Genomic DNA, 27274 nt, shown 5'->3' on the forward strand with positions numbered 1-27274 from the left:
TCTTCATTTTTTTTTTCAAAAATCAAAACAGCATGGTGAAACATTACAGGGCTTTTTGAATTCTCTTACTGCTGTGTCACTGTCACATTATTCTGACAGATACAGAAAAGCCTCGGCAGCCAGCTGCTCGCAAAATCGTATCTTTCTTTAAGTTTGATTTTTGGTTTTGAGGCAGGAGCACAGCTCAGGAGTTGAAGGGAGTCAGCCTGTCAGGGGAAATCTCTGCTGCATGGGAAAAACTCCCCAGGGATCACTCCACATTTGCAGCGATGTGGCTCAGGGACAAGCCAGGGCAATCTCGCAAGACGAAACAGGGAGAAAGTCATACTTATATAATCATGTTAATGATAAATTCCGATGACTAACAGATCCCACTGAGGGCATTTAGACCGATTATAGACTGGAGCGTGTCTGCGAAATGCTAAATGTATGTATTTGTGTTTACGTGTTGTGCTCCTGAGTCTCTGGGTGTGTGGGGGGGTGTGGGGTTGAGGGTTGGGGGGTTGGGGTTACCTGACCTGCGGTTCACAGGTCGGGATGATGATGTAATGGTCTCTGCGTTGACTTCACCTTTGCCGGTCCTCAGCAGATGTGTCCTGTCATGTCCTGGCTGCTCTGCCTGGGCCTGTGGGTCAGTGTGACTGCCATCCAGCTGTGTCAGGCCACGTTATACGACACCATCCAACAGCATCATGGGACGCGGCCCGGACGAACCACCATCCACATGATCGGTGAGTCGCTTCGGTGACGTCTCTCTCCTGCTCTGTTTTCTTCAGAAAAAGCTCCTCCTTTCAATTGCTGCCTGCGTGTTGACTGTGGCAAGGTGGCATTGGTTGCTTGGGTTTCTAATTTGACAAACGTGGAGCAAATTGCGTCACTGCTCTGCTCTGGGTGCTCATTTCCACCTTGATTTATTAATTAAGTCGTTACATTCAATAATATATTCGCAGTCCAGGTTAGACTAACAAGCAATTATTTAGCTGGCACATTGCACAGTGGCTGTTTTTCCATTAAGGTTTGGCCTTGATAGCGAGTGAATACTCTGTGCCGAAGATGACACCGAAAGACAATAAATGTTTTTTGCACTTTCCATCTTGAGCTATTACCGGTGACATTCATGCAACACTGCTCCCCCTCAATCTGATCCGTGCGATTGGGCTCCCTGTGTGAAATTGCACTGAATAGAATATGACCGAAACATTACGGTTTAACTTTTGTTTTTTCATCAGGGTGGATGTGAGCCACGGTTATGGTAAATAATTATGATCTCAGGATTCGGCGGAGGAGAGGAAGCCGAATGCTGTCAGAACTTCAAAGGGAGAAGTATCTGCGTGAGCGTGCGGGTCCTTGGTTTCTGTTATTTCCTCCATGCGCCAGTGCACCTCAAGCATATCAGCAAGAGGTCTTTTCAATTCTCCCAATATTGTGAGTCAGAAGACTTCCTGTTCCAACACCTTCATTTCATTACCCACGTCTGCACATGTGTATCGGAGGAGGAGAAAAGACACACACACACACAGAGAGAAAGAAAGGGACGAGGACGTTCACAAATAGGATATCTTCGAGAGAGAGAGAGAGTCTTCTCATGTCAACAAAAGGGGAAATGGAATTAATATTTCAAATGTGCACCACTATGGAGAAAACAAATTCAGAGCGAGAGATTCGAATCCTTCAGGACCTCCTGTTACTGAAAGTGTAAATGCCCTGTCATTCCATTTGCCATCGTATGGCGAGTCCTCAGTCCTGGATAAATGAGATGCCACTTTTATGAGAGGAGGATGGGAAGCCTGTCTGGATTGATTCTGACACTGGGACATTTGTTTTGTGCGGTGTGTTGTGTGCCTGTTGGATTGGTGGGAGGATTGGGGTTGACGGGTCATGAATTGGTGGCAGGGAGGCCATTGGTTGCAGACCACTCGGCCAATCATTAAAGGCAGCAAAATACCACAAGTTCACAGTGACTGGTATTACCAGAGGAAATCGAGATTACAGGGGGTGAGAGATCAGTTGTGTCCTTGCCAATAGAAATTTGGATCCCAGGGGGGGAAATGTTGTTTGGAAGAAGCACAAGTCAATCACATGCGCTGGCTTTGGGGAAACAGATAGATTGTGACCCGCCCGCCTTTCACCACGTGCAAAACTCTAGATGAATTACATTTCCATGTTGTAAAAAGTACCTGTGTTGAATAGAGGAACACAAGAAAGAAGGATTTCAGGTTTAGCAGCAGCATTGTGTCCCAGGAATAATTTCCTTTGACAACGTATAAGCAACTGCTTCACTCATGCACTGACACATTGGCAGCCTTATTGCGAACACTGTGTCCAATAGTCCATTAGCTGGATTTCATTTGACGAGACGTGTATGTTCAGTGGTTCGGACAAAGCGCCCTGCTTCCCACCCTACAGCTCCACTTACAGATTGCTGCCTGCCACTCTCTCAGGAATGCTCGGAGCTTTTCTCGGCTCTCCCGGTGCAGGCGGCGTTGCTCCCTGTGCTATGATTCACAAGGTGCTGTATTTATTTGGTGCAAAGAGCGTGAACGATGCACAAAAGAGAGCAGATTGCGTTTGTAGTGCATCTGTAAAGTGCCGGGCAGCGATGTAGCTTTTGGGTTTGTGCATTTGCACCCCGCCCCTGGACACTCACACAGGAAAACTACACAGAAGGAGGCTTTTCTTTGTCGAAAACACGGAGAAATAGATACTCATACATGCAAACAGCACTTTTAAAAAGAGTTACACTTCTGCTCTTGTATTATATTTGTTACAGAGTTAAATTTATTCCTCAGAGCAGAAAGAAAAAAGTTTGCTTTTAATGTGCAGCACAGCAGCATTTCTCTTTCCAGCTGAAGAAACAGTGCCATTGGTGATGCAGTGCATGATGTGGGGGTGTTAGCGCGGCGTATGATAAAGAGTGTATAGTGGCAGCCCGAGGTGGCCTTGCTCCCTCATGAACTCCCTCCCACCAACAGTCGGCTCTGCAGGGTCAAACTGTTCATAGCTGAGAGGTCGGCGCCTCTTAACGCTGCAGATTACGTCTTATACCTCCTAGTTGCCTTAGAAATGTTCCTCTGAAAGTGTGTGTGTGTGTGTGTGTGTGTGGGTGTGTGTGCGTGTGTGGGTGTGTGTGTGTGTGTGCAGGCACAAGTAACGCTCATGTAAGTATCCACTGTATATTATAATTTATTCAGTATTAAGTCATAAATACTTTACCCTGATATCCATTTCACAGTCTTCCTCTCCCCTCACACTGTAACTACTACGCTACTCCACTGTAGCAGCTGCAGTCCACTGACCCCCCCCCCCCTCAGCCTCTGCTTCAACATGGATGTAATTTCAATGCCGAGCAGCTTTAATGCCGTTTTTCTCGGAAAACACATGGAGTAGTACGCCCATTTCCAATTTGACTCCCCAATCATTTCCCTTCGGTAGCTTCAGTGAGGGCTGGGGGATCAGGACTCCCACCCCCCACCACCCCCACCCCCCACAACCCCTCCTCATGTGCGTGCCAACAAAAGAAGCCACTCTCTGGTGAAGCTCGCAATGAGGCAAACATGAAAAATGGATTTTCGGCTGTCACAAACAAAGGTTGTATTCTCTGTGCACTGTTTTAGACAGTGACAATTTAATAGCCTTATATAATGCATCCGGGAGGCACATTATTTTGACATACATCTTCCTCCACCCGTCCCCTAGACTCTCAAGACGCGCTCTCACTAGTGTCATCGCCGCTCCGCCACAGTGCCAATGGGAAGTGGCGTGCAGCCTCAGCCAGAGGCGTCTCCACATCTGGTGCTCGACGAACCCCACGTCGTCCTTATGTTGGTGCACATGTCGACCGCCGACCAGGTTTACTGTGCTTCCACCTCCCTGTTGTTGTAGTCGTATCATATATTACACCGGGAAAACACTCATTCGTGTCACCTCCTTTGTTGGCCCTGAAAGGAAAATATATTCTTAAGTAAAATGAATCTCACGACAATCAGTGCCTTAATTATTACTGTATGCTCTCAGCTACAAATAGGTTTTACATATCTCCGTATTTCCCATTTATTTCCTCTTTCAGGTCATGATTTATTCATAAACGAGGGCTCCTCTAAGCTTGTGGATATTTGTTTAAACAGCATGTTTAATTGAAGTCTTTCAGCCAATTCTGTACAGGGGCTATGGTTTGTGATCACAACGCTTATATGCAAAATGAATTTCTGTGGCCCACAGCTTAATTAATTAGCCGGCTTTCTCCCTCTCATGACTACACCAGCTGGTTCTTGTCTTAGCCCCAATCCCCGAGCATTAATAACAGGCTTTTAAAGGCCTGCAAAGTTCGTGGTTCGATTCATATCACAGTGGTGGGATCGTAAAAAGTAAAATCTTCTGTCATTTACTTTGACCCTGTGCACTGGATCTTCAGAGATTTGTTACTTCTCTGACACAGAACTGTAAAAACATCCCTTGTACTTCTGTAATACTATTGATGATTATAATTGTGATAATTTGTAGATACCACAATGTTACCTTTTTTAGAACTAACTGATGAATGTCAACGGCGGCTATTATTTCCGACGGTCATGTACATATTCTACAAAACACAAATTAGTCACTGCAGTGCTCATAAATCATTGGGCCGTGCTCATCGCTGGCAGCAGTCTGCCACTCGGCTGGCGAGCTCGTGACCTCTGAGCGTTGCTTTGTCAAACCCGCGCTCGGATCCTGCGTCTGGCTGATCATCTCACACACAGAAGAAAGAAAATACATTCCTCATCATCCGTTGCTTCGGGCGCGTCTTCGTGTTTATATTCGCTGTCATCAAGCCCCCCTCCATTTTCAAAGAAGTGCCGGATTCTTGTCTCCGCCGCGCTGTCGTGTTTCTTTGACAGTAGGCTCACGTAAAGAAAACCTTACGTGCTTCTGTGTTAATTCATCAGAACAAACAAGGAAACAAAACAAAAGCTACTGTCTTATGGCAAATGTTCAGCTGCTGCGGAACGGAAAAACAGCCATTACCTCAGCCAAGGAGGTCATGTTGTCAGCCGTCAGTTTGTTGGGTTGTTTGGTTTAGTTTGTTTGTTTGTCGGCAGGATTACACAAAAAACTAACGAATGGATTTACATGAAAATTTAAGTTTGAGACATTTGGGCACAAATCAGAGGAGGGATACAGGATTTACTTTCTTTAACTTTGCAAACTAGTTGCTTTTTATACATTCTCACCATTGTCCCAGGGAATAATTCATGGATATTGAGGGAAACATCCAGATCCAAATTAAAAACTTGGCTCCTGTGGATTTAAATGGGGTTTTATAATGGCTTTTTTTTAAGCTGCTGTATGATAACAAATATGGAAATCATTAACTTCCATCAATATGTGTTAGAGATGATGTGCAGTGATTAGATAATCAACATATATATATGTATCTTCAAAAGTATCTTCAATAGTTTCAGAACTATGTCCAAAATGAACATGATGGATTCGGTGCAGAATTCAAGGGAACTGAACCAAGAGCACATTCTTAGTTTGTTTGCTTGTTTGCAGAATTACAGAAAAACAACTCAACCGATTTCCACCAAATTGTGAAGATGGGTTGAGACATGACTCAAGGATGAACCCATTACATTTTGGTGTTGATCCGAATCAGGGGGCAGACCCAAGAGTTATAGTTTCTTTAACATTGCTCTTCCAACATCATCCATTGATGTCTCAGAGAATAATTCATGGGTCTTGATCAAATAAAACAGGCCAATATAAGGGACTGATATTTATGAGTGTGGTGCCGATCTAAAGAAAAATCTGGATCTAGCTTTTCTTAAAATCATAAGGAGGTGGTTCTTTTAGCAGCTGTGCGATAACAAATTGAGCTAGAGACCTGTGACTACCACCAAGATGTAGCTGAGAAAATGAGAATCAACAGTTTATATGTATCTTCTGTAGTTAAAACTCAAATGTGTCGGACTTGGTGCAGAATTTGGCCTTGGATGAGATTTGTGCCCCAGTATCTGTACATTTACAGCATCGCATGAAAGGCAGCCGGAGAAAGCGGAGAGCAGCGGAGGACATTCAGCCCCAGAGAGATGATATTAGTCGATCATTTGAAAAACACTTTGTTTGCTCCACGCAGCTGCACGTCCTCCCGGGGTCATGAGTGAGCTTCCCAGACCTTTGTGTCAGTCGTTAGTTAGCAGCAGCTCGCTTAATTTGCTGTTGTGACAGCTGTCATCACTGAGGGATGGTTGACTCTGAAACGCTGATAAAAGGCTTCACTTTGCTTTAATCCAGAAATAGTCTCAAACGAAGCTCGGCTCCGCGGCTACTTCTCATTTTGTTGTGTGCAAACAGATTGTTTGTTCTCCTCGTATTAAAGTGTTTCCGGAAAGTTAGATCGTTTATATCTGTGGCCTCTTAACAGAGTTTATGGATAACATGAATTTTTCACACTAATTAATGTGTAACGATGATGTTCGGCGTAATTAGTATTAAACTTTCATTACTGGGAATTGTGCAGCTGCATTAGACCAGGGGTGGGTTTGACTTTTGAAGCAGAGGTCCACACTTGGTGGTAGATTTGTAAAATGAGCAAAAATATTATTTTTCACGTTTAAAGACCTGATTCCAGGCAATGATAAACTTTGCTTTGATAAATATACAAATGCCAATTTAACAACTGTAAATATTCTAGTAAAAGCAAATTGCTGATAACTGTACTAAGTAGCCAGGGACAGGATTATCATTATTAACAGTTATTTTGTGTCGTTAATATTGTTTTTCTATTCTTTCCTTTAATCAATTCCCATGTTTTGTCCTTGTGAGCATTCTGTCTTTCTTTGTGGTGTGATTTGTGACTCTTTGATTAATTTACGTCCTGTTTTGCTTCTCGTTTTGTTCGTCTTTGTGGTCGTCCTGTCTCCTGTTTTGACTCTTTTTACGTCTTATTGTGTGTCTTGGTTTAGGTCTCATTTTGTGTGTCTTTGTGGTCTCTGTTTGTTATCTTCATGTCTCTGTAGTCTTTGTGAATATTGATTCTCTTTGTGGTCACTTCACCTCGTGCTGGTTGATTTGTCTTCTCTGATGGTTTTGTGTGTGTCTTTGTGCTCGTTTTGCTTTTCTTTTAAGTCGTTTATGTTCGGTGTCTATTTTTTAATCACTCTTTGTGTCACTCTGTCATCTTTTCTGTCTCTTTCAAGTCATTTTTTGTCTCTTTGCGGTTGTTTCACATCTGTTTTTAGTCGTTTGAGTGACTTTCCAACCAGAAGTGTTAACAGAGCCTCTGGTCTAATGGTCCTGAGCCTTCAGCTGGTCAGCAACACATTCGATGTTATCGACATGTCCCACACACCTCCTGCTCTTCCTGGATCGATCACCTGTCAATTACTTTGTTCACATTACAGCAAGGTTAACATGATGAAGACACTGAATAAGACACTGTCACCTAAACAGTTATTTTCTGATTACCTTCACCTGTATTAGGTCATATACCCCAAATAATCAATAATCAAATCAAGACACATGTAGTCTTATTACATCAAGACACATGTAGTCTTATTATATAGAGGTGTATACATCCTATCAGCAGTATTACAGCCTGTGTTTCACAGACTTCTGCACCACTGGCATGTGTGGCAGTTACATGTCAACAGGGACTGGATTGGATTAATCTTTTAGCAACTTCATAAAATCATTGGGAAAATGTCATATTCAGAATAAGAATAAAAGTTGCCATATTATTCAGAACCAGAATCTGCTTTATTTGCCATGTATGTGAACAGAAACTAGGAATGCGCCTCTTGTACTTAGACGTACAATAAAAAACAGACCAACAATATAAATAAACCAACAAAACATAACTATTAATGCAAATAGAGGAGGGCGATAGTGCAATGGGGCTCAAACCAATATGGATCATTAATGTCTATTTATATAAGGTAAGTAAATATGACAGAAGTGCATATGTATAGTGTGGAGTATATACAGTCCACTTAGATTAAATTTTGTCAGAAGTATGTACATGTAAACCTGAATTGAGGAAGAGAAGAACGAGTGAGTAGATAAGTGGATGACTAATGTGGCAGGTGGATTCTGACCTGAATGGCTGATTATTGTCCTTTTAGAGGCCGTTGTTACTGTAAGGAAATCTATTCTGAGGCCCGTGGTCATTACTGGACTCTTTGGTTTGCCCCATTAGGAGTAAAACACAAGTCCGACCTCGTATGATGAGTTTTGGGATCAACCATTCTCGTTCTCATCGTTTGCCTCCAAAGTTATAGCAGAGATGAGCAAAATGTGGATCCAATTGTGTGTTTCTCTGGGTGTTAACATCATTGAAAACATTTTGGATCATGTAAATTCATGAATGCAAAAATATATATAATAGCTCTGGTTGTGTTTAGATATTGTAACAAAGAATTGCTACAACACAATGACTCCACTGCATGTGTCTCGTGATTAATAATGTGAAATTAAAATAATCAACCTGTTGTACATTGGGTTTAATGGAAAGGATCAAACCATCTCTGCACCCGCTGGTTGCACAGTGGTTGTGTGTTGCTTCACGTGTGAGAACTATTCCACAAACAAACAAACAAACAAAAAACAAACAGCCCTACTGGTGAATTAATGATAGCTAGTGTCCCCACAGCTTGTAAATATTATGTCAGGGAGTTCAGAAACCTTTTTGTTTCTAGTGTGCAGAGAATTGTTCCAGCAAATGTGCTCCCTGCCAAGGTAAAAGGCAAACCCCCGCTGCCAAGTGTCCCTGTTAACCTGCATTATATGGAGGTGTAGAGATGAAGCAAGTTTGTCACAGGCTGTTTTCCTCTGCTCTCTCTTTCTCTTTCTCTGTGGAGGGTTTTCAAGGTGTGGCCGCCCTCGGGCTCTCTCTGCTCTTTAGACGACGAACAGGGTTTCTGTCACTTCACCTCTGGCTATTTACGGGCGGAATTTAGATGTGAATTTTGGGGGATTTTTTGTTTTTCTGCAACCCTGTTGGCTAGACACAAAGTTTATTAGAATCTACTCAGAACTTGGGCTGCAGATTCAGGAGCTATTTTATGTGACTAACATCCCGTCGTCCCCAAACGGCTCCACTGAGGAGGGAAAAACCACTTCCATTAATTCATTCTCCCGCTGAAAATGGGACCTCATTTTCTCGATTTGGATTTTCTCAATGAAAGAAATACGTCTCGCAGAGTGGGAATTATGCTTGAGAGATCATTTCGTATGGCATTGCCTTTGTGGGAGCCTATTTTAAATGCTTGGCAAGAATATGAAATTCATTATCATTACTTAGACCTCATTAAACTGAAAAGAAGCATCTCAACTTACTAATTGGTTCCAAGGGGGAGGGTAGCATGAGAAATAAGCAAAGTAATTAATATTGGGTTTATCAGCTTCCATTGCAGTTTTTTTTCTTCTTTCTTCCCGTCGCTAATATCTCCTCGGTGTGCTATAAGTCTTCTGGCATATTTACACTACAGATCCAATTATCTTTCCTGGAGAGACTAGAGGAGTATGCCATGTGTGAGAGGGGGGCGGGGGGATGGGGACAAAAGTAGGGAAAGTAGATTTTTTACAAATATGAGGATCATGACTGACAAGAAGAAATTGAATGATGAAAAAAACTGGTTCTTTAAAGGTTTATATCATGATTTTTATACTGTATCTTCTCCTTTTGACATAATTTACGAGTCAATCAGTAAAATAAACATATCACGAATTTAGATCATGTTGTGTTGGTGAAGTGCACAGCAGCACAGGCTTCCCCCCCCCCTCAATGTGATTAAAATCAACATCTGACACAATCTGCTTTTAAGTGTCACACTGAATAAGTAAAGAGCCATTCTCTGAACACACTATCAGCTTGCAGGTCGTGAATAATCGCCGCTGCCGACCCTTCAGAGCACATGTCATGCAGCATGAAAGGTCATTTAGCCCTTGTATTATGCATTATTACACAGTTTACGTGTTGCGGGCACATTGTCTGTCCGCCAGTGAGCGGACGGGCAGTCACATCAGAGGCGAGCAGCTGTTCTCTAAAGGCTCCTCGGCTCGCCTCTATCTCTGCCTCCCCTTTTCTTCCCCGCTGAATGAAACACTTTCATCAGAGCTGGCCATCTAGAAAAAGAAGGAGAAAAAACATGTGAAATACCAGTTCTGGACATTTGCCACACGGGGGGGAGGGGCGGAGCTCGATAGAAGGACGGGAACAGCTTGACATTTAAAAAATGAAAGACGTTGAAGAGACACAAGATATATATTTATTTCACATTGTTATTTTGTTCTGTTGGGGCCAAAACCTCAGAAGTGAATGTGTGTGCGAGCAGAGGATAATGTGCCTTTGTTTATTTGAGCTTAATGGACGTGAAAGCCGCCCGCGTGATTGCTGCTGTACAGTAACGTCGCTGTCGTGCTGAACGAGTCACACAGCTGCATTATAAGTGGACGAAATGGAGAAAAAAAACCAACAACACTAAATAACCACAGGCTTTCATTCGAGTGCGTCAAGAGTCAGAATAGCAGTTAATGCCCTTCATGGGGACCAGTGTGGCGGTGTCCCGAGCCTGTGATGAGGTGACAGCACACGCGACAGGCTTTGAGGCTCACATGCAAATGAAAGAGCCATCCGCTGCTACTCTTCTGCTTCCTCTGTTCCAACGCGCTCCTCATGCATCTTGAAACAACACCGGCTCCACTCTGTGAACGCTGCTTTTTGCATTTCAATAAAGTATCACCCATATTTGGCCCGCTGCACAGAACAGGCCTCTTTGTGTGACATGCTGTCAAAGCTGCCAGCCATATTCCATGAATTTCTATGCTTTTATTTGTCATGGACGCTGCTTTTATTTTTTCTTTTCCACAGTGGCAATTGGTAGTTTTCCTCGCTCGTAAATTGCTTTGATTTTTCTCTCTCTGGCAAGCATATGCACTCTCTCTCTCTCTTCACAAACACACAGTGTAAACTTGTGAGACACACACACACACACACACATATTTCAAAAGAGAAAAAAGGAAAAGCATCCTTGCACGGTGACACTTTTAATAGATGTAGTTTCTCAAACTCTGAAGTTTCCTCAAGCTGTTTTCAACAAAACACCGTCCGCAGGACTCTCTCCACCCCAGAAACAAATTTGTCTCACAGTTTATCAAGCAATATATTACTAATTTTCACCTCGCCGTTTGCTTCTAGAATAACAACATTACTGCAGGGACGTTAGCTGTTTTCAAAGAAGGCAGGGGAATACAAATTGTCACTCAATTTGACACCACGCAGTCACATTCGCGTGCCTCTCACTGTCTTCCATCTGCATTAATTTGACATTCTCTAATCTGCTGCTCCTATTTCCCGAAACTGCTGTAGCCCTGCTGGCTTGGGAGTCTGCAGAGAGCCTGCACCGAGAGGGAGTGGGGCCCATTACGGGTCACCTTGGATGCATTTCCCATTAAAAGGTGACAGGCCTGCTGCTCTAAAACATGGACTGCCGTGGCTCGGAGATCAGGGCCTGCTGTCTCTTGTAAATGACTTTTAAACAACAAAGTAATTAACAACAGGTGATGGGGCGCTCTGTGTTGGCTGGGACTTGCCTGCGATGTGGACTCTGAGGTTTGCAGGGAGTCGCTCAGATGTCTCAAGAGAGTGCAGACGGCAACATGGCTGCGTGAGCGTGTGAGTTCAGCTCAGGGCGTGGACGTAATGCCACTGGCTGCCAATCACTGGAATCCAAAGGTCTGAAAGGAACATGGTTTCCTGATGATTTGATTCCCTCGGGCGTTTGGTTCGTGTATGAAGTGAACCAGAGGATGCCTTCACTGCCATGTTTGCTGAATTCTAAACCCCACATATTTCTTTAGATTATTAGGTTTTACCCAAATGACAGGTGTCAATTAGAAACCCTCAATAAATTGAACGTGTAGAGTTTTTCGTGTGCACACCGTGTGGAACGTCTAAAACAGATGGTTCACCCGCTCTCTCCAGAGGCAGCGGCCCAGTCTGGGCTCATTACAGTCGTCGTCGAGTCATTGCCTTACTTATTGCAGGGTGACATTTCTATTGAGACGGACTGACCATTCTCCTCTGTGCAGTGTCTGTTTCGTCACGTTTGAAGAACCATTTACCGAATCCCTCGTGAACCCTCTGCAGAACCGCAGATCCACAGAAAGTCAGAATGGGCGCTACACGTTCAAGACATGCATGATTTGAAAGCATTTGCCGTCATCCAGGCGTGCTGTCCATAACTCATCGGATCCCGACGCAGTGATGCTGGCTTCCAGCGTGACTCATTGTGCCGGAGTCCGTCGCACTCCGTCCGGCAGCCGAGGCTCTGCTGGTGCCAGGTGTCGTCATTTATGTGGATACGAGCGCTACAGCTAAGTGTTCTGGGGGAGAAGGAATCAATGTGGCAAACCTAAACAAAGTCAGATCCCTCCGTGAGGAGTTGTGTAAAGTGCCGCGGGCTTTCTTGGCTTTCACAAACCTTGTTTTTTCCTTCTAACTGCACAATTTATTTTTTACAGTATCTGTCAACGCTGTTACATCTGTTTATGCAGACATAGAGGATGCAAGTCACTTTATGACTAAAGGGAAAGAATAGAATAAAATAAATGACTGATTGACAGGACTTAGGGGTCGAGATTGTGTCCAGATCTCATTATAATGAGCTTTTTGTGTGTGATACTGTAGTTTGACCTCAAATGTGGTCATACGTATAAACATGTTGTGGTAGAATGAAGGACGTCAATCATTTGATGTGATTCCGCTATTGCGATGCAGGAAAAGCTCCAGAATAGGTTCAGTGAAGCAGAAGCTGCTACAGATGACAAACCTGTTCTATGTATGTTTCATTATGTTCCTCTTTGTCAGTCTCACCACATGATTTATTTGCAGCATTGCTTTTGTACTTTAGTTTGAGTACCTCGTCCAACTCATTTACAATTCAAATGTTTCACCCTTCAGTCACGTGACAAGATCCTCCTCAGCAGAGAGCAGGACCTGAAACAGCACTGTGAACACAACACAACAATGTAAAAAGAAGTCAAATATATTGTCATTATAATGTTATTCTAAAAATAATTGGGTCCTAAAAACCTTGTTTCCATAAAACCACTTAATTAGTACATTTAGATTTAGTACAGATCTAACTGAATCTTTGTTGCTGCCCCAAATTCATGAAAAATGAATGTCAGTTTTAGAAAAGGCTTGCTTGAATCAATTGTTAAATAAATATGAGAGGGTTTAATAAAAGAAAAAGACTCGAGAAGTAGATTTTCCATTTTGCATTGTTATTTAAATTCTTAATTTGTAAAGTAACTGAAACTATGGCTTTTAAATACATGTACCGGAGTAAATCTTGTTACATTTAACACAAGTCAAAGGAGAATATTGCTGAGAAAGATTCAAGTGAAGTACCTCATTGATTTTACAAATTAAATACAGTTTACCTGTCATAAGCAATTCTGCTCAGTCTGTGTAAACAGCTGAATAAAGTCTGGGTTACAAACTGGACCTGGAGATACGAGCTTCTCTATCACGAGTAAAGAAAGAAGCAAACAAATTGCACTATGGGAAATGTAGGATGTAGGTTTTTTGTGGTTGTTGAACCTATGGACTATAGAATACACACTTAAAGTAGAGTAAATGTACTTTATTACTCTCCATCATTGTGTCATTCGCTGTGGTGCCTGTTCTAAACCTGTGTGTTTGTGAATGGGCTGTTTGCTTCTCCTGTGGTGAGGCTGGTTGCAGCCTTCCACAGAATCCTGAAGCCACCGCTGCTGCACAAAGAGCTCGTCACACGTTTTATTCAAAGTTCAGTGCATCGACCGGCCGTCTGTTTGTTCAAACTTTATTTATATTGAGCATATAACGTGTCCAAATCGCACCAAAGTCAACACTGCACTTCCTTGGGTCCTTAACAACACACATGTTAAGAGTTAAGCTGAGATATGAAGTTATGAAGATATGAAGACTTCTGGAATTGTTTGATAAATATCAATATGTTCGTGCAAAAATATAGTTTTATGTAACTAGTTCTTTAATCAACAGCCAATCTCTGTTCTCTTATAATGAAAGTTGAAAGGTGGCACAGATATAAAATCAAATAATACTTCAGAAAAAGGAGAAACTGCAGCCGTTACTCTGGAGTTTGTCAAGGCTGAAGACAAGTGCAGGCGAGACTGAACAGATTTGGACCTTGGGCCACAGCAACTAAATACAGCAGATGTGTTGTTCTCAGGGATATTTCTTTGTTTTCCACAGCCAGAACAAAGTAACAAAAGAAATATCTCGGTTGGATGGAATAAATCAACACAACCAAAGCGCCCGGCCAGAGGACACGGCGCGTCTCATTTAGCACAAAGTTGTGGCTTATTCAGCTCTTTCCCGACGCTAAAAAGTGAAGCTGCGGCCCGGGTGCAGGATGTGGGTGGTCACCTGGCTTCCTGACACCGTCTGTTCCCAGCCTCAGAGTAATGAAGAGGCAGCCGCGTGGAGCATGGCCACGGAAACAAGGCAGTTCCAGCCGAGACACCCTCTGCTTCTGTGTGACCTCTGAACCGATGAATGACAATTTCTCGTGTGACCCTTGTTCCCTGTCAGTCAAAATGTTGACAGGGGAAGACAACACAGACACACACACACACCCACACACACACACACACGCGCACACACACACACACACACACACACACTCACACTCACACACACACACACACACACTCACAGCTCGAAGACGTTTGTTATCTGTGAGACTGACTTTGTTCATTCTGGTTGATAATGGGGGGGAAAATGGAAATACAGAAAAACAATTATACCCTTGCTTGGCTCCAGCCCTCACCTGATGAGAGCGTTCATCTCCCGCCATGTTATCCTTCGTCAACTTGTGAAATATTTATAACGCCAAAAATGGATTTCGGGGCGTGCGGCGTGTTGTAGTCACGGGCTGAAACCACGGGTGAACTCGAAGAACGCTCGTCAGCGCCAATCGGCTTTCGTCTAAAAGCGCCCAACACACCCGCGGGCTGGAAATACCTCCCGGATTTGCATTTCTATCCGTTTGTAATGTATTCTTTGGAGGTGATGATTTTCCAAATATAGAGCATCCTGATTCTTTGCTCTGTTCCAGAGCAACAAGCGGTTACAAGTTAATTCTGTTGAGTAGTGTGTTTTTAATAGATCAAAGAGGAAATCTGGGGCTGTCTTATGCAATTACGGGGATGCATTAAGAAGAACAAACCCCTCTGGGCTGTTGTTTTCAAATGATGCCCCACTGCTTCCACTGGTACATCGCGATTAACGTTGTGCAGACATGCCCTTTTGTTGAGTGCATCAGACAGCAGCCGACTTTCTCCCAGACCAGCTACAGGATCAGAATGTTTTTTCCATTATTACACGATAACCCAGAGAACAGACACGGCAGAAAGCAGGGAAAAGAAAGGCTCTCTGAATTCTAACTATTTGACTATTCAAACGCCGTCTTTTAACGATAAAATTACCATTCTTCAATAAAATGTCTAAAAAGTTAAGAGTATTGTGTTGACTTGTGCACTTATGTTTCCCAAAATGTTTCCAACGAAATTCAAACCCAGAAATTCCCAGTTTTGTTCAAGGTAACGGGACGTTTTTAATCCGCTTTGACCGTCTCTGCTGCGACTTCTGAGGCAAATGAGCTTTTCTTTCCTTTCACTGTTTGTATCAGTCGCTCTTACCGGATCAGGATTGTTTTTTTGTGTCGCTGAAGCTTTTCCGAGTAAACCGCAAATGCACACGGGGAACCAAGTGGCCCAAGAAGATTATGGGGGAAGAAATTGGCGGTGACACAACAACTCCCATGATCCCACGCTGCTTCACGATGTCATCAAACTACGATTTGGTCATTGTTCTTGATTAAGGGACCCCTAGTGGCTGAAGATTACACTGAAGACGACATCGTTCATCCATATTAATACGCTTCTCATTACAAGCAGATGCTGAACACGCTGTATTTCCACTTTTAAGAAACACAGGATCCTGGGATGAAGCACTGTCAAGTCTAGTGAAGTCTAACTCTCCTCTTGAGGGTTTTTATGCACATAAGAGAAGCTGATGATCGTTTTTAACCCGGTGCAGTCGAAGCTAACGATTCAAGTGTGAGACAGGCGCGGTGATTCACTTCCATCCAGCGGGTCAAGTGGGGCTGTGAGTTGGCTAATCCCCAGAGGAGCTCACATGATGGTTCAATTATATCCAGGAACTGACACGTTACTTTCTGTCTTTCTGTCTGAGTTTAAGCTACTTTATGGCTTATCGTTTGGCTTTGGTTTGAACAAAAACGCTGTTTTATATAATGCAGCTGCGTGTGCAACGCTAAACCGGCTTCTCTGCAAACTTGCTGCATCCTTACTGATGTAATCCCTAAAGACCTGTTCACATTTGCAATTCAAAGCGTGATCAAACTTTATTTTAGCCCAACACATTCAGCATTCATTGTCAGTATTAAACACTTACAGCCTAATTTAATGTATTCTATTTGTACAGTGTTAATGAATTTATTTTAAAAATATCTATTTTTAGAGCTGCAATAATTCGTAGATTAGGTAGTCAATCAACAGGAAATTAATTAGCAACTGTTTTGATAACGAGTTAATTAGTTTAGTAGTTTTCTATAATAAATACATATATTTCTAGCAGAAAAATCCAAAATATTTTATACCAGTTAATTCTGAGAAAATGCAACAAGCTAATATTTCAGTGAATAATTGAAATGATGAATTATTTACCAAAATTTATTTGACAATTATTCTGTTGACCAAGTAATCAATTAACTAATTGACTGCTTAAGCTCAACACATCATTATCGATGACAATAACTGTGTAATGCTCTGTTTTGAATCATTAATCTTCTGTTTGTGTACCAGCTTAATGAGCTATTAATGAGCACTCTGATACAGTTTGTTATTTACTCTTTTAATGAGGGGATGTTAAAATAAAGGTGGATCTTTTCAAATGTGATTTCCTGAACTCTGGTGATTGGAAGTTGTTTACTGCTCAGCAACCACACCAGGGTTTTCTCTACGGACAACGTGCACGGCTCCGCTTTGTGCATTTAATAAATTGTTGTGCATGAGGAGGGCCCCAAAAAACACCAAATATTCAAATGCGGTTAAAGCGATATATGCAAATCAAGCCATGACACATTCCACAAACCCACAGCTCATTGTCAAACATTACTTGGGATCACTTTACTTGCAATACACCAGATACTTTCCCCCCTCTCTCTCTATCTCCCTCTCTCTCTCTCTCTCTCTCTCTCTCTCTCTCTCTCTCTCTCTCTCTCTCTCTCTCTCTCTCTCTCTCTCTCTCTCTCTCTCTCTCTCTCTCTCTCTCTCTCAGCTCTTTCTCTCTTCAACCTCCTTGATCTTGTGTCATGCTGACGGGTGTAATTGTCAGACGGTCCTTTGCTGCGCAGCCCTCACATGTGGAGAGTCGGAGCTCAGTGGGTGGGAGAGGCCAGCGGTCGAGGTGGGTCGAGTCCGCTCAGTCCGGTCCCCTCGTCCTCCCGGGCACAGCCGGCAGTTTGGTGATAATTGCGTGGTGCAGCCAATGTTCGTATTCATGAGAACCCTGAAGCAGGCCTCTCCTCCCGCTAATAGACGTCTCTCTTTCTGCTCTGCTCTCACACGTCTCTTCATCGTCATTTAGCATTCAACAAGCTGCAGGGGCCTCGTCTGCAGAGTAAAAGCACAGGGATGATTATTCTTGTTTACAGCAGACCTGTGAGATAGTTTTCAAACTATCGGGGGCAGGAATATTACGTGATAGTGAGCGGTGGAAATATTGAGATGTTCTACTTTAGGTAAAAAATACCTCTAATTGGAAAGTTTATACGAAATTTACTTGAGGCAAGCAAAAGTATGACATATGATATATCATGATACTGTATATATTATTACACTGACACTTTTTGATTGATGACACTGAGTTTCATACAATTTCCGAAGGAGCTAGTTTTAGTTATTAGTATCAAACTTGGCTCTATCTCGCCATGTAAGAGAAAGTAGAAAAAAAGTTCCTGGATCCAAACATGTATCTGGATCCAGTCCAAAGATTCAAAGTTCAAACATCTTCAGGTGACGCCACACTCCTGCCAAACAATATCATGCAGTTAAGTAGTTTCTACTACACCTCTGCAGAAATTGCACAAGTTATATACCTTTATATAGATACCAATATTATACATACAACAGTTGCAGAGATATACTCATTTATTCTATTCTATTTTATTCAATTCTATATCTTTAGCATCTCATTTTAACCTGGAGTCTGAGAAAAACTACATTGTACTTGCAGAGATATGCTCTATTATTCTATTCTGTATTTTAGGCATGACATTTTTACCTGGGGCTTGAAAAAACGGGAAGAGGTTGAGTGCAGCATCTCAGTAAATGTGATTATTTTGGTTCCACCGATGATAACAGTCTGCGTTAATCCACAAATGTCCACAAAACGATTTGCTCAGAAAGCAAAGTATGACTGTGTGTGACCCCTGATAGGCTGACTTAATGTAGTTTGTTGTGTGTGTGTGTGTGTGTGTTTGTTTGTTTCTCTTCTTATCAGAGGGGGGCACATGTGAAGTAATTGCTGCTCACAGATGCTGCAACAAGAATCGTATCGAGGAGCGGTCACAGACGGTCAAGTGTTCCTGCCTGCCAGGGAAAGTGGCTGGAACCACCAGGAACAGACCTTCATGTGTGGACGGTGAGTGAAAAACAGATAAAGGAAGTTTTTCTGCAATGCTGTCTTGAGTTTGCCAAGGAAAAAACATTTATTTGGAATGTGCTTGCCTCGCAGGAAAAAGAACAAATTTCCATTTTTGTATTTAATTCAGCAGAACGTGGACTGTATTGTTCGGGAAAATAAAAAATCGTGCCAGACGAGCCTTTTGTAAAGATACAGAGATTTGTTAAAATAACAGGCACCCGTGCAATGCCTTGTCCCAGATACGATTAACAGAACCTGGGATAATGTCACATCCAAATTCTGTTGCTGACAGACAGCGGGAGGTATCTGCGGAAGGGGGGAGCTTTACTCCAGCAGCAGCAGGCAGCCAAACACAACCGCTGAATGAAACGCACCTCAGGGAACAGTGGGAAAAATAAAGAATAACAAAAGGCAAATAGGTGCAGAAGAAAATGGCTGCTGATGACTTAGGAGCCTTGTTGCTATTCAGTGATGTTTTTTCATGCGCTTTGACAAAAGTCTGAAACACAGGTTCAGTCCCTTGTAGGAAAGGGATTTGATGCTCGGGTCTCACACGTCAATATGTGGCTTTTGTAAAACCTCTCACCTGCAGCTTTTATCTTAAATCCTTTTGCAAATATTACTGCAATCTCGGAGCGGCCGAGGGAATTTGAGGTCTCTCAATGTCAGCTCTGACAGATTCTTTTCCGCTATCACACATTACAAACAATTCGCTGTCTACTTACCCTGTAGTTAAGGCAATTTTCTCTCTGGTTGGCAGAAATGTGGCATACATTAAAGTCAAGTCACAGTCACACTTACTGATCCACTCGGTAAATTGAAAGCCTCGGCTCCAACCTCTGCTTTCCACTTATATGCTGCCTTTAATAAAGAAGCCGCATTGTAATAAGAAACAGTTTTATCTGAAACATACACATGTGACACACGGAGCCGAGTTGTTTACCGCCACCTTGGACATAATGCGTTTTATTGGGCGTAGACACCTGCACCTAATGGCCATCGCTCTGTGGACTGCTGGGCAGTGCGAGGTGGCTCCGCACTCCGCTAGGGCGAAGGGTACCGGCATCACCATTTCTCTTGTCTTTGTTGCCTGTAGCATCCATAGTAATTGGGAAGTGGTGGTGTGAGATGGAGCCTTGCCTGGAGGGGGAGGAATGCAAGACGCTCCCTGACAACTCGGGCTGGATGTGCTACGCCGGCAACAAGATCAAAACCACGAGGGTAAGATAACCTCTCTTGACCGCCGCTGCCGAACAGTGGGGGTGGAGGGGCACAGCGCTGTGACACGAGCCGCGGCATCAACAGAGCAGCATATTTAAAGAGATTGAATTTCGCCGTAAATGGACTCGTTAACGACGCCCTCTAACCCCTTGATTTCCTGCTTCCTTTTTCTTTGTCAGAACACTCAGCCATACACAACATCAACATATTAACACGTTGGGGAGAGAGGATGCAGGGAAATGCCTCTGGTGCAAGGGTTAATTTGCAGGTCAGCTTCTTCATTTATACTGGAACGCTGGTCCGCTTGTTAATTTCGCTCAACTGGCTTAATGACTGAGTTTTGTAAAGGGCAGAACACATGATTTACACTAAATCTTGTGATATTTACAACCTTCCTAACGCTTTTCTCCTTCTCGTTTCAGGACCAATTACCACAAAGACAATGAACTTATTGTTGCTTTGAGAAATGTGAACACTTCTCAGATTCAAGTGTAAAAAAAGATGTAGAGTACGTCGAGCACATCCTGCTCCAGGCTCCTGAAAATACCGACGCTCCGAGCCACCTGCGGGGAACTTCATCATAACCTTGTAATGAGTATAGTTTCATCATTTCTTTCTAACTGTGAGATGGAACATGAATGTCTGCATTTGGATTAAAGTCTGGACGGCAGCTGACGTCCACACGTCCACACGTCACGTGAAACAGATGGGAGGCGACCAACGGGAGAGGAATTCGTCAGAGGACACGGGGACGAGCAGGAACAGTAGTCGACAGCCCTCAGGATCTTCTTTTTCTTTTTTTTCAATATTCTAAGAGAAAAAAATATTGTACATACGTTGTTTGTCATTTCCTGTCGTACACAACAACTCGATTCGTATTGGTGGTGAATTATCGATCATTCAAGACCCCGAATACACTGTCGGTCGTCCCTCTTCTGACCCACGAGAACACAACGCAGCCGAAACTTCTGATGAGTTCTAGGGTGCGACCTAAAGACGGAACAGATGCATTGTGGGGGAGGTATTTTACAAATTAAAGCTTATGTGTCTTGATACTGTACATTTTGCCACTTGTTTGTATGGTACTAGTTTTCTTCTCTTTTAATGACTCCTGCCGGTCATTAACATGTCAGCTACCCTGAGACGGATTAAATCACCAAAAATGTGAAACCACTTGGTTGTTTTTTCGATACTTGAAATGCCTTATTCGTGTCAGATCATTCACGTGACGATATTGTACATATGAACTATTGAGTGATATGTGCCGAAATGTCATTAAAGTCATTGATCCTTTAACTGACGAGCCTGCAGCTGTACCGTTGCCCTCACCGGTGTCATGTATCAGCATCACAAATCTGTACCGGGACGCTAAAGCAACCCGAAGCACTTCTTCAAACTAAGATTTCAGCAATTATGAAAATAAGCTCATGTGCTTACTTGTTAGATCCGGAAATTTATGGAGCTATATGATAGTTATCTTAGCTTAGCATAAAGAATGGAAGCCGGAGGAAACCTGGCTTGGAAGACAATTAACAAAACCTGGTTACCAGAACTTTTAAAAGCTCACTTTTTAACATGTTATACCCATCAACTGTACATGAAGATGGACACTGCCTCTCCACGTCCTTCCACTATTAAATGAATGAAGCCAAAATATCCTGAACACGGGGGTCTGACCTAATTCCCACATACAAAAATAGTTTTGGGGCAGACTGGTCATCCAACCCACAAACGCTTGTTTGACAGATTTGGGCCAAAAGTAGCAATATCACATGTCAACCAGAGGTGGAACGAAATTGTTTTGTTCTATTTGAGCCATATTCACCATTTACAACATGGGCCAGTTGAGGTTCAGATTAATTTTGTCTATCAAGGTTCTGCCGATGCACATCTTTGAACAACCGCGAGTCAGTCCCAGCTGTCAATCAAAATGTTTCACAAAAAACATCTTTAAAAAAAAATCTATTGGCTTTGTACTTTGTCCTTGTAGTTTGCTTCATGTCCCATCCACTAACATGCAGAGGGCAGAGATTATGACAGTAGCCAGCCACCAGGGGGAGATCAAGATGCAATGGCCTCACTTTTTGGGAGCTGTCATGTCGACCATCTTTAAAGTTATTATACTTTTTCTTACCGAAGTTGTGGGTTGGCAGTCCCTTAATATTTTTGCAGCTTAAACAAATGAGATAGAACATGTTAATTTGTACTATTAGCAGGTTCTTTCATTTTAAACTTTAATTTTTCACCTTTTCTCTGAGGTTTCTGTGCAAACCGTCTCCTATAGCTTAATTTTTAACAGCCCGCAGCTCAACCCTCAAGTCAACTCTTGCTCTCTGCACATACAGAACCAAGAACCATTTCACACATAGATGAATGGGCGCCGGGACTCACCCCTGTATTTACAACACTTTGATGCAGTATCACAGCGGGGACCGCCCATTGCTTTCACCGCCTCTCCCCCTCAGGATTTATTCCACCAGGAACTCTGGGTGACTGCCGGAGCTGCACAGGGTGTCATCCATCTTCTGGATAAATGAAAGTTTTTCCTGCACCTTCCACTTCTTTCATTTTCTCCGCCCACTTCCCACTTATATTCAGCTTGTTTGTTCCTTAAAATACAAAGGTTCTCTCATTTATGAGAAAAAAATGGAAATTACAGATTTTTTTCCCATTAGATTTCCTCTGAGGTGTTTTTAATATATATAGTTGTCTGCTTTTAAGGTATAAGATCTTTTATTCTAAGCATCTAAACCATCTGCCGACCTCAACAGTAATAGAAAGCTTGTGTTTCATCTGCTTCTAACACAGTTTATTTGTGCAAAGAAGAGATACCAGGGCACGCTGGGACATTTTATAATATAGGGCAAGATGGTCAATATCCCTTGTAAGTTTCAAGGTCTTCTGCACAATTTAAGTTACCTGGTGTTAGCAGCAACATCAGATGTTAGGGACATAACTTCAGTTGTGCACCTTAGTGTCATAAAGTGTTTAGGTATTGTAATCAACAATACAGGCCAAACTTTAGGGTGAGCTGAGGCTAATGGAGTCTGCAGCCGTGGAGTTTGACTCATGGCTGCAGCTCAACATACACAGAGCAATCTGAGCCGGGTTGTCTCAATTTCCTAATTTCAACTGGAAAGAAATGCACAAACCAATATGTCAATGTGGTCGTTTATTTGGACACCTTACGTGTCTGTGGATTTTTAATAATCACTACACAACCGTGCAATATTCAGTCATGAAACTTAAAGGCCAAGTTCAAAAAAAGGGTGCCTGATCCTCTTGCCGTAATGTAGTGATGATGACTTTAACGTCCACTAAGGGTGGAAAATCACCAGTACAACGTAAAATCAGACAAACAGATGCAAGGACATTCTTCTTTCTATATGACGATACTCAGAAGCTGTTTTCAGACACATTCTTGAGGGTCTGTATGTCAGAATATAACGCTCAGAGTCAGCTGCCCCCAACAATTCCCAGACCTGCAGAGTAAGCCCAGGTGGAAGGAAAATTCACAGCGATGACAATTCTAGCACGTAACAGACACATAACATGAAGAATACAAATACCTCAGGATGAGAAAGAGGAGTCATCTAGGCAGAAGATTTCAACGAAGATGTCAGCTGGGAAACGAGATTTAAAGACTTTTGGTGATAAGGGCTGACGCTGAAAAATACTTCACGTCCGGCCTCATGCATTTTCTAACCAGATGTCACCCCTCACCTGAACGTTCCAGAGAATTTCCAGCTGTTGTGAACATAAAGAACCTGGAATTTTCCAGATATTCATGTCTGAAACCAATCAGAGAAAGAGGGAGTCTGCTGTATATTGAATTTTCTAGCATCCACAGCAGGACAGTCAATTCAATGTTATCATTTCCCTAATATTCTACGATGATTTACGACAATGATGCAGTGTTTTTATTTGCATTTATATGGTGAGTATTAATTTCATCCATTCCAAATTTGCAGGTTTCATCGGTGCGATCGTGTCCCAACAAACTACTTTGTCTTATTTCTCAACATTCTACGACACACGTGTGCTTCCCTCGCCCGGTTCTGACAGGCAGCTCCACCCTGAAGGACGTGTTAGTCCACTGTTTCTTATTCTCTTATAGCGCCGGAAAAAAAATAATGACAGTCAGGAGATTTCTTTGTATTTCTGATTAGCTTTGTTTGTATGTATGTATGAATTGCTTCCCATGGTGGATCATAGAGCATCACAACGCGTATGCATCCCTGGGGCCAGACTTTCCCCCCCGATGATGTAGACAAAAGCTGGTTGATTGACTTCTGTTGCTCAACACTTCGCTCTCGTGCTCTTGTCCATTTTCTCTCCGTGTTGCAAACTGTAGCAGGTTCCAGATTCCGCATGTTCTGACTTAATTTGCATATATTCTGACACGCAATGCAAGTCACAGCCTAATAAGGGTTAAGAGTATAAAAGGAAAATAATATTGAAGAAATAACCTCACTTAGTTTGAATAGCATGTTGTGGAGAATATAAAATGAAAGTTTACGTCGCAGCTACAGTTTGTACAAAACATTTACTGATGTAGGGAAAGGCAGACGCTCATAAATGCATATAAATCAGTCGCATATAAAAGGGGAGTAAAGTGACTTTTATTTTTAAAGCACATTTCACAGACTGAGGTACAAGGAGCTGCACAGTGACATTAAAACAATAGGAATCATTTAAAATCAGAGAGCAAAGTTTGATACAGTTTCCCAGCAAATTATAAGAGATCAGAACAATAAAATATATACGTGTGATGAAAACACACTATTTCTCGTACAGATGCTGAGTTGTTCAGCCAGCGGCTTCCGATCCGTGCACGTCAGTTGGTCCAGGTTCAGTCCACCAGCAGAGATGGGTTTACCATTTTGCCATTGAAATTTAAACACATTGTCAATGTAACTAAGATAAAATAGGAAAAGCTTCCTCCTCAGTCCTCCATCAGTCCTACATGTGATGCCCTGTGCAAATATTCCATCTTTTCACTGTAATCCAGAGGGACCTTAAGATATCGCACAAATATAACACAGGATCAAATGTTTTCTAAAGGTATTATATATATATAATATTGGATTTAAATGTTGGTTTTGCATCTAAAGGGTTAAGAAAATATCATTAAAGATACAAACTGCTGCTGAATAGCAAGTAGAAAAAAAATAATGATCTGACCTTCCCCTAAGCTTTGCGTACAGGAACGCGTCAAGTGAGTGGGACCAAATCAAAAATGCAAACCAGTATAAATTTCAGATTAATACAAATGTATTAGTGAAGTGATTTGAAAACAAAGGAGCGTGGATGGACTTGATACTTGGCTCATGGTCGAGCCCATTCATTTACATCCAGAGCGTGAATCAGACTCCGTTAAGAGCTTTAATGAGGAGAGACAACCGTGTTTAACTTTAATGAGACGAATGACTCTGCACTGTAAAATCCAGGTGTGGTCAAATTAGCGCTGGATTGCGAATGAATCGTTCAATATTTTGCGTTCCTGTTGTGTTCCTGCCCTTGTCCGTGTTGTCTGCTGGGCTCCATCTGGGTTGCGGATTGTGCGGCGCAAACACAGATGCTAAGTAACAGCACGGCGTCCATCATCCGCTGAAATTACATCATTCGTCTGAGGCGGCAGCGAGTGCTGAGTGAATACATGGAAATGTTGTTTAGGTCTAAGTCTTTTTGCTTCAGGCTACCGCTATTTGAACTAGCTAACATGTTTCCTGTCCAACGTGGGATTACTAAATGAGCATAATGTGTGCAGGATGGAAGCGAGCAGCATCCCATTTCCTGTCAGTCTCTGTAGTGGCTCTCCAGGCGGCGGCTGGAGGCTCTGATGTCTCACATCAAGCTGCAGAACAGTGAAAAATAAGACACAAGTGATGGTGATGTGCCCTGACTTCTTTTCATGACGCACCAGGGACGTCCTGGGAATTGAAGCTCCCGTGGGTTTGTTCTGAAGACACATTTCACTCAAGCCACTCAGACAGTCTAGTCATGCTCCCGTCTCCGCACTTGGAAGTCGCTGCTCTGTTCCCATGAATTTCAAGGTGCAACTTGAAGCAAGAGGATACGATGATAAGGTGTCGAGTGTGAAATAAGTCCAATCAAGACATTACCCCCCCACCCCCCACACACACACAATGAGAAGGATGTGCTTGGAAGCAGATCAATGCTTCAGATGCCATTTTATGAGCGGTACGTAAGAGCCTGGATATTTACAAGAGCAGTCCTGTCAGTTGTGCACACACACACACACACACACACACACACACACACACACACACACACACACACACACATGCACTCAGAGCGTTTACCAAGGTAAAAGTTGTTCTGTGGCATCGGGCAATCGGCAACATTACCCAGTCTAATCACATCCTGCGACCGAGAACTGTCTCCACTGCCCCTGCAGGATTCTGGGATTTCAAAGTCAAGGTAACGCGAACCAAACTGGATTCTAATTAAAGTTGACATCAGGTGCCTCGTGCTCCTTTCCCCCCCTCCTCCTCGGGCTTTCATCTAAATGATTCATGCAGAGAACACCAGGCCTTTCATGCCGTTAGGTCCTCACAAAGGAATAACATCTTGATCACACAAAGCAACCACAGACAGATTTACAATGACACCGGCACTGTGTCTGTTGCGCCGGCTCATGTCAAGTTATGTCAGAGTGATGCTGAGGCGCTCGGCTGACGTCCTGTTTTATTTTTTATTTGTTGCGTGCGGTGATGTTTTCCGCAGATATTCATGCCGGCAAATGCGAGAGAGTAAATTAAATCACGGGCTTAAAATAGTTATCTAATCAAATCACGCGGCATTATGAAGACAAAACACAACGAAATGTACGGTTTCCAGGTGTGGTAATTTTCAACCTGCTGCGAACCTGACGCGATTGTTTGGAAATGAATGTGACAAGTGTGTGTCGGCCATATGTTGTGGAGCTGGAACGTCAGGATTGTGGACGAGGAATCAGTTGCTCAGAGTAAAAGCATCAGCTAAATGCCTGAAGGACAAATTAAACCCTTCTCCGAAATTGCCGCGGATACAGGTAGGCTAAGTAATTGCTGAATACAGAGATAAATACTTTGCAGGTCTTTTTCCCCCCGCCCTTATAAGTGGGGAGAGGATTTATCTCTGTGTGAGAAAAGCCTGCCTTGAATTAAAGATGAGCTCCCCCGGCCTTTTGTCAAGCTATTGTGAACAACACAGCGTATGGTTCACAATAACGACAGGTATATAAAAATAGGTTTGGTATAATGGTTTCTGCTTTTTTGGGGAGAAGCTGAACCGACTTCCTGTGACATGGAAATGCTTCCACGACGA

At 42.8% G+C, this 27274-nt stretch overlaps 1 protein-coding gene across 1 annotated transcript; it reads left to right on the forward strand.

Moving 5' to 3' along the window:
• Positions 1-589: 589 nt before the first annotated feature.
• Positions 590-20154, forward strand: LOC133005648 (chemokine-like protein TAFA-1). Its single transcript, XM_061075396.1, has 4 exons — positions 590-731; positions 18578-18718; positions 19818-19942; positions 20122-20154. The coding sequence occupies exons 1-4, from the start codon at positions 590-592 to the stop codon at positions 20152-20154; spliced, it is 441 nt and encodes a 146-aa protein (XP_060931379.1).
• The last annotated feature ends 7120 nt before the right edge of the window (positions 20155-27274 follow it).

This window comes from Limanda limanda, chromosome 7, assembly GCF_963576545.1.
Source record: "Limanda limanda chromosome 7, fLimLim1.1, whole genome shotgun sequence".
NCBI lineage: Eukaryota > Metazoa > Chordata > Actinopteri > Pleuronectiformes > Pleuronectidae > Limanda > Limanda limanda.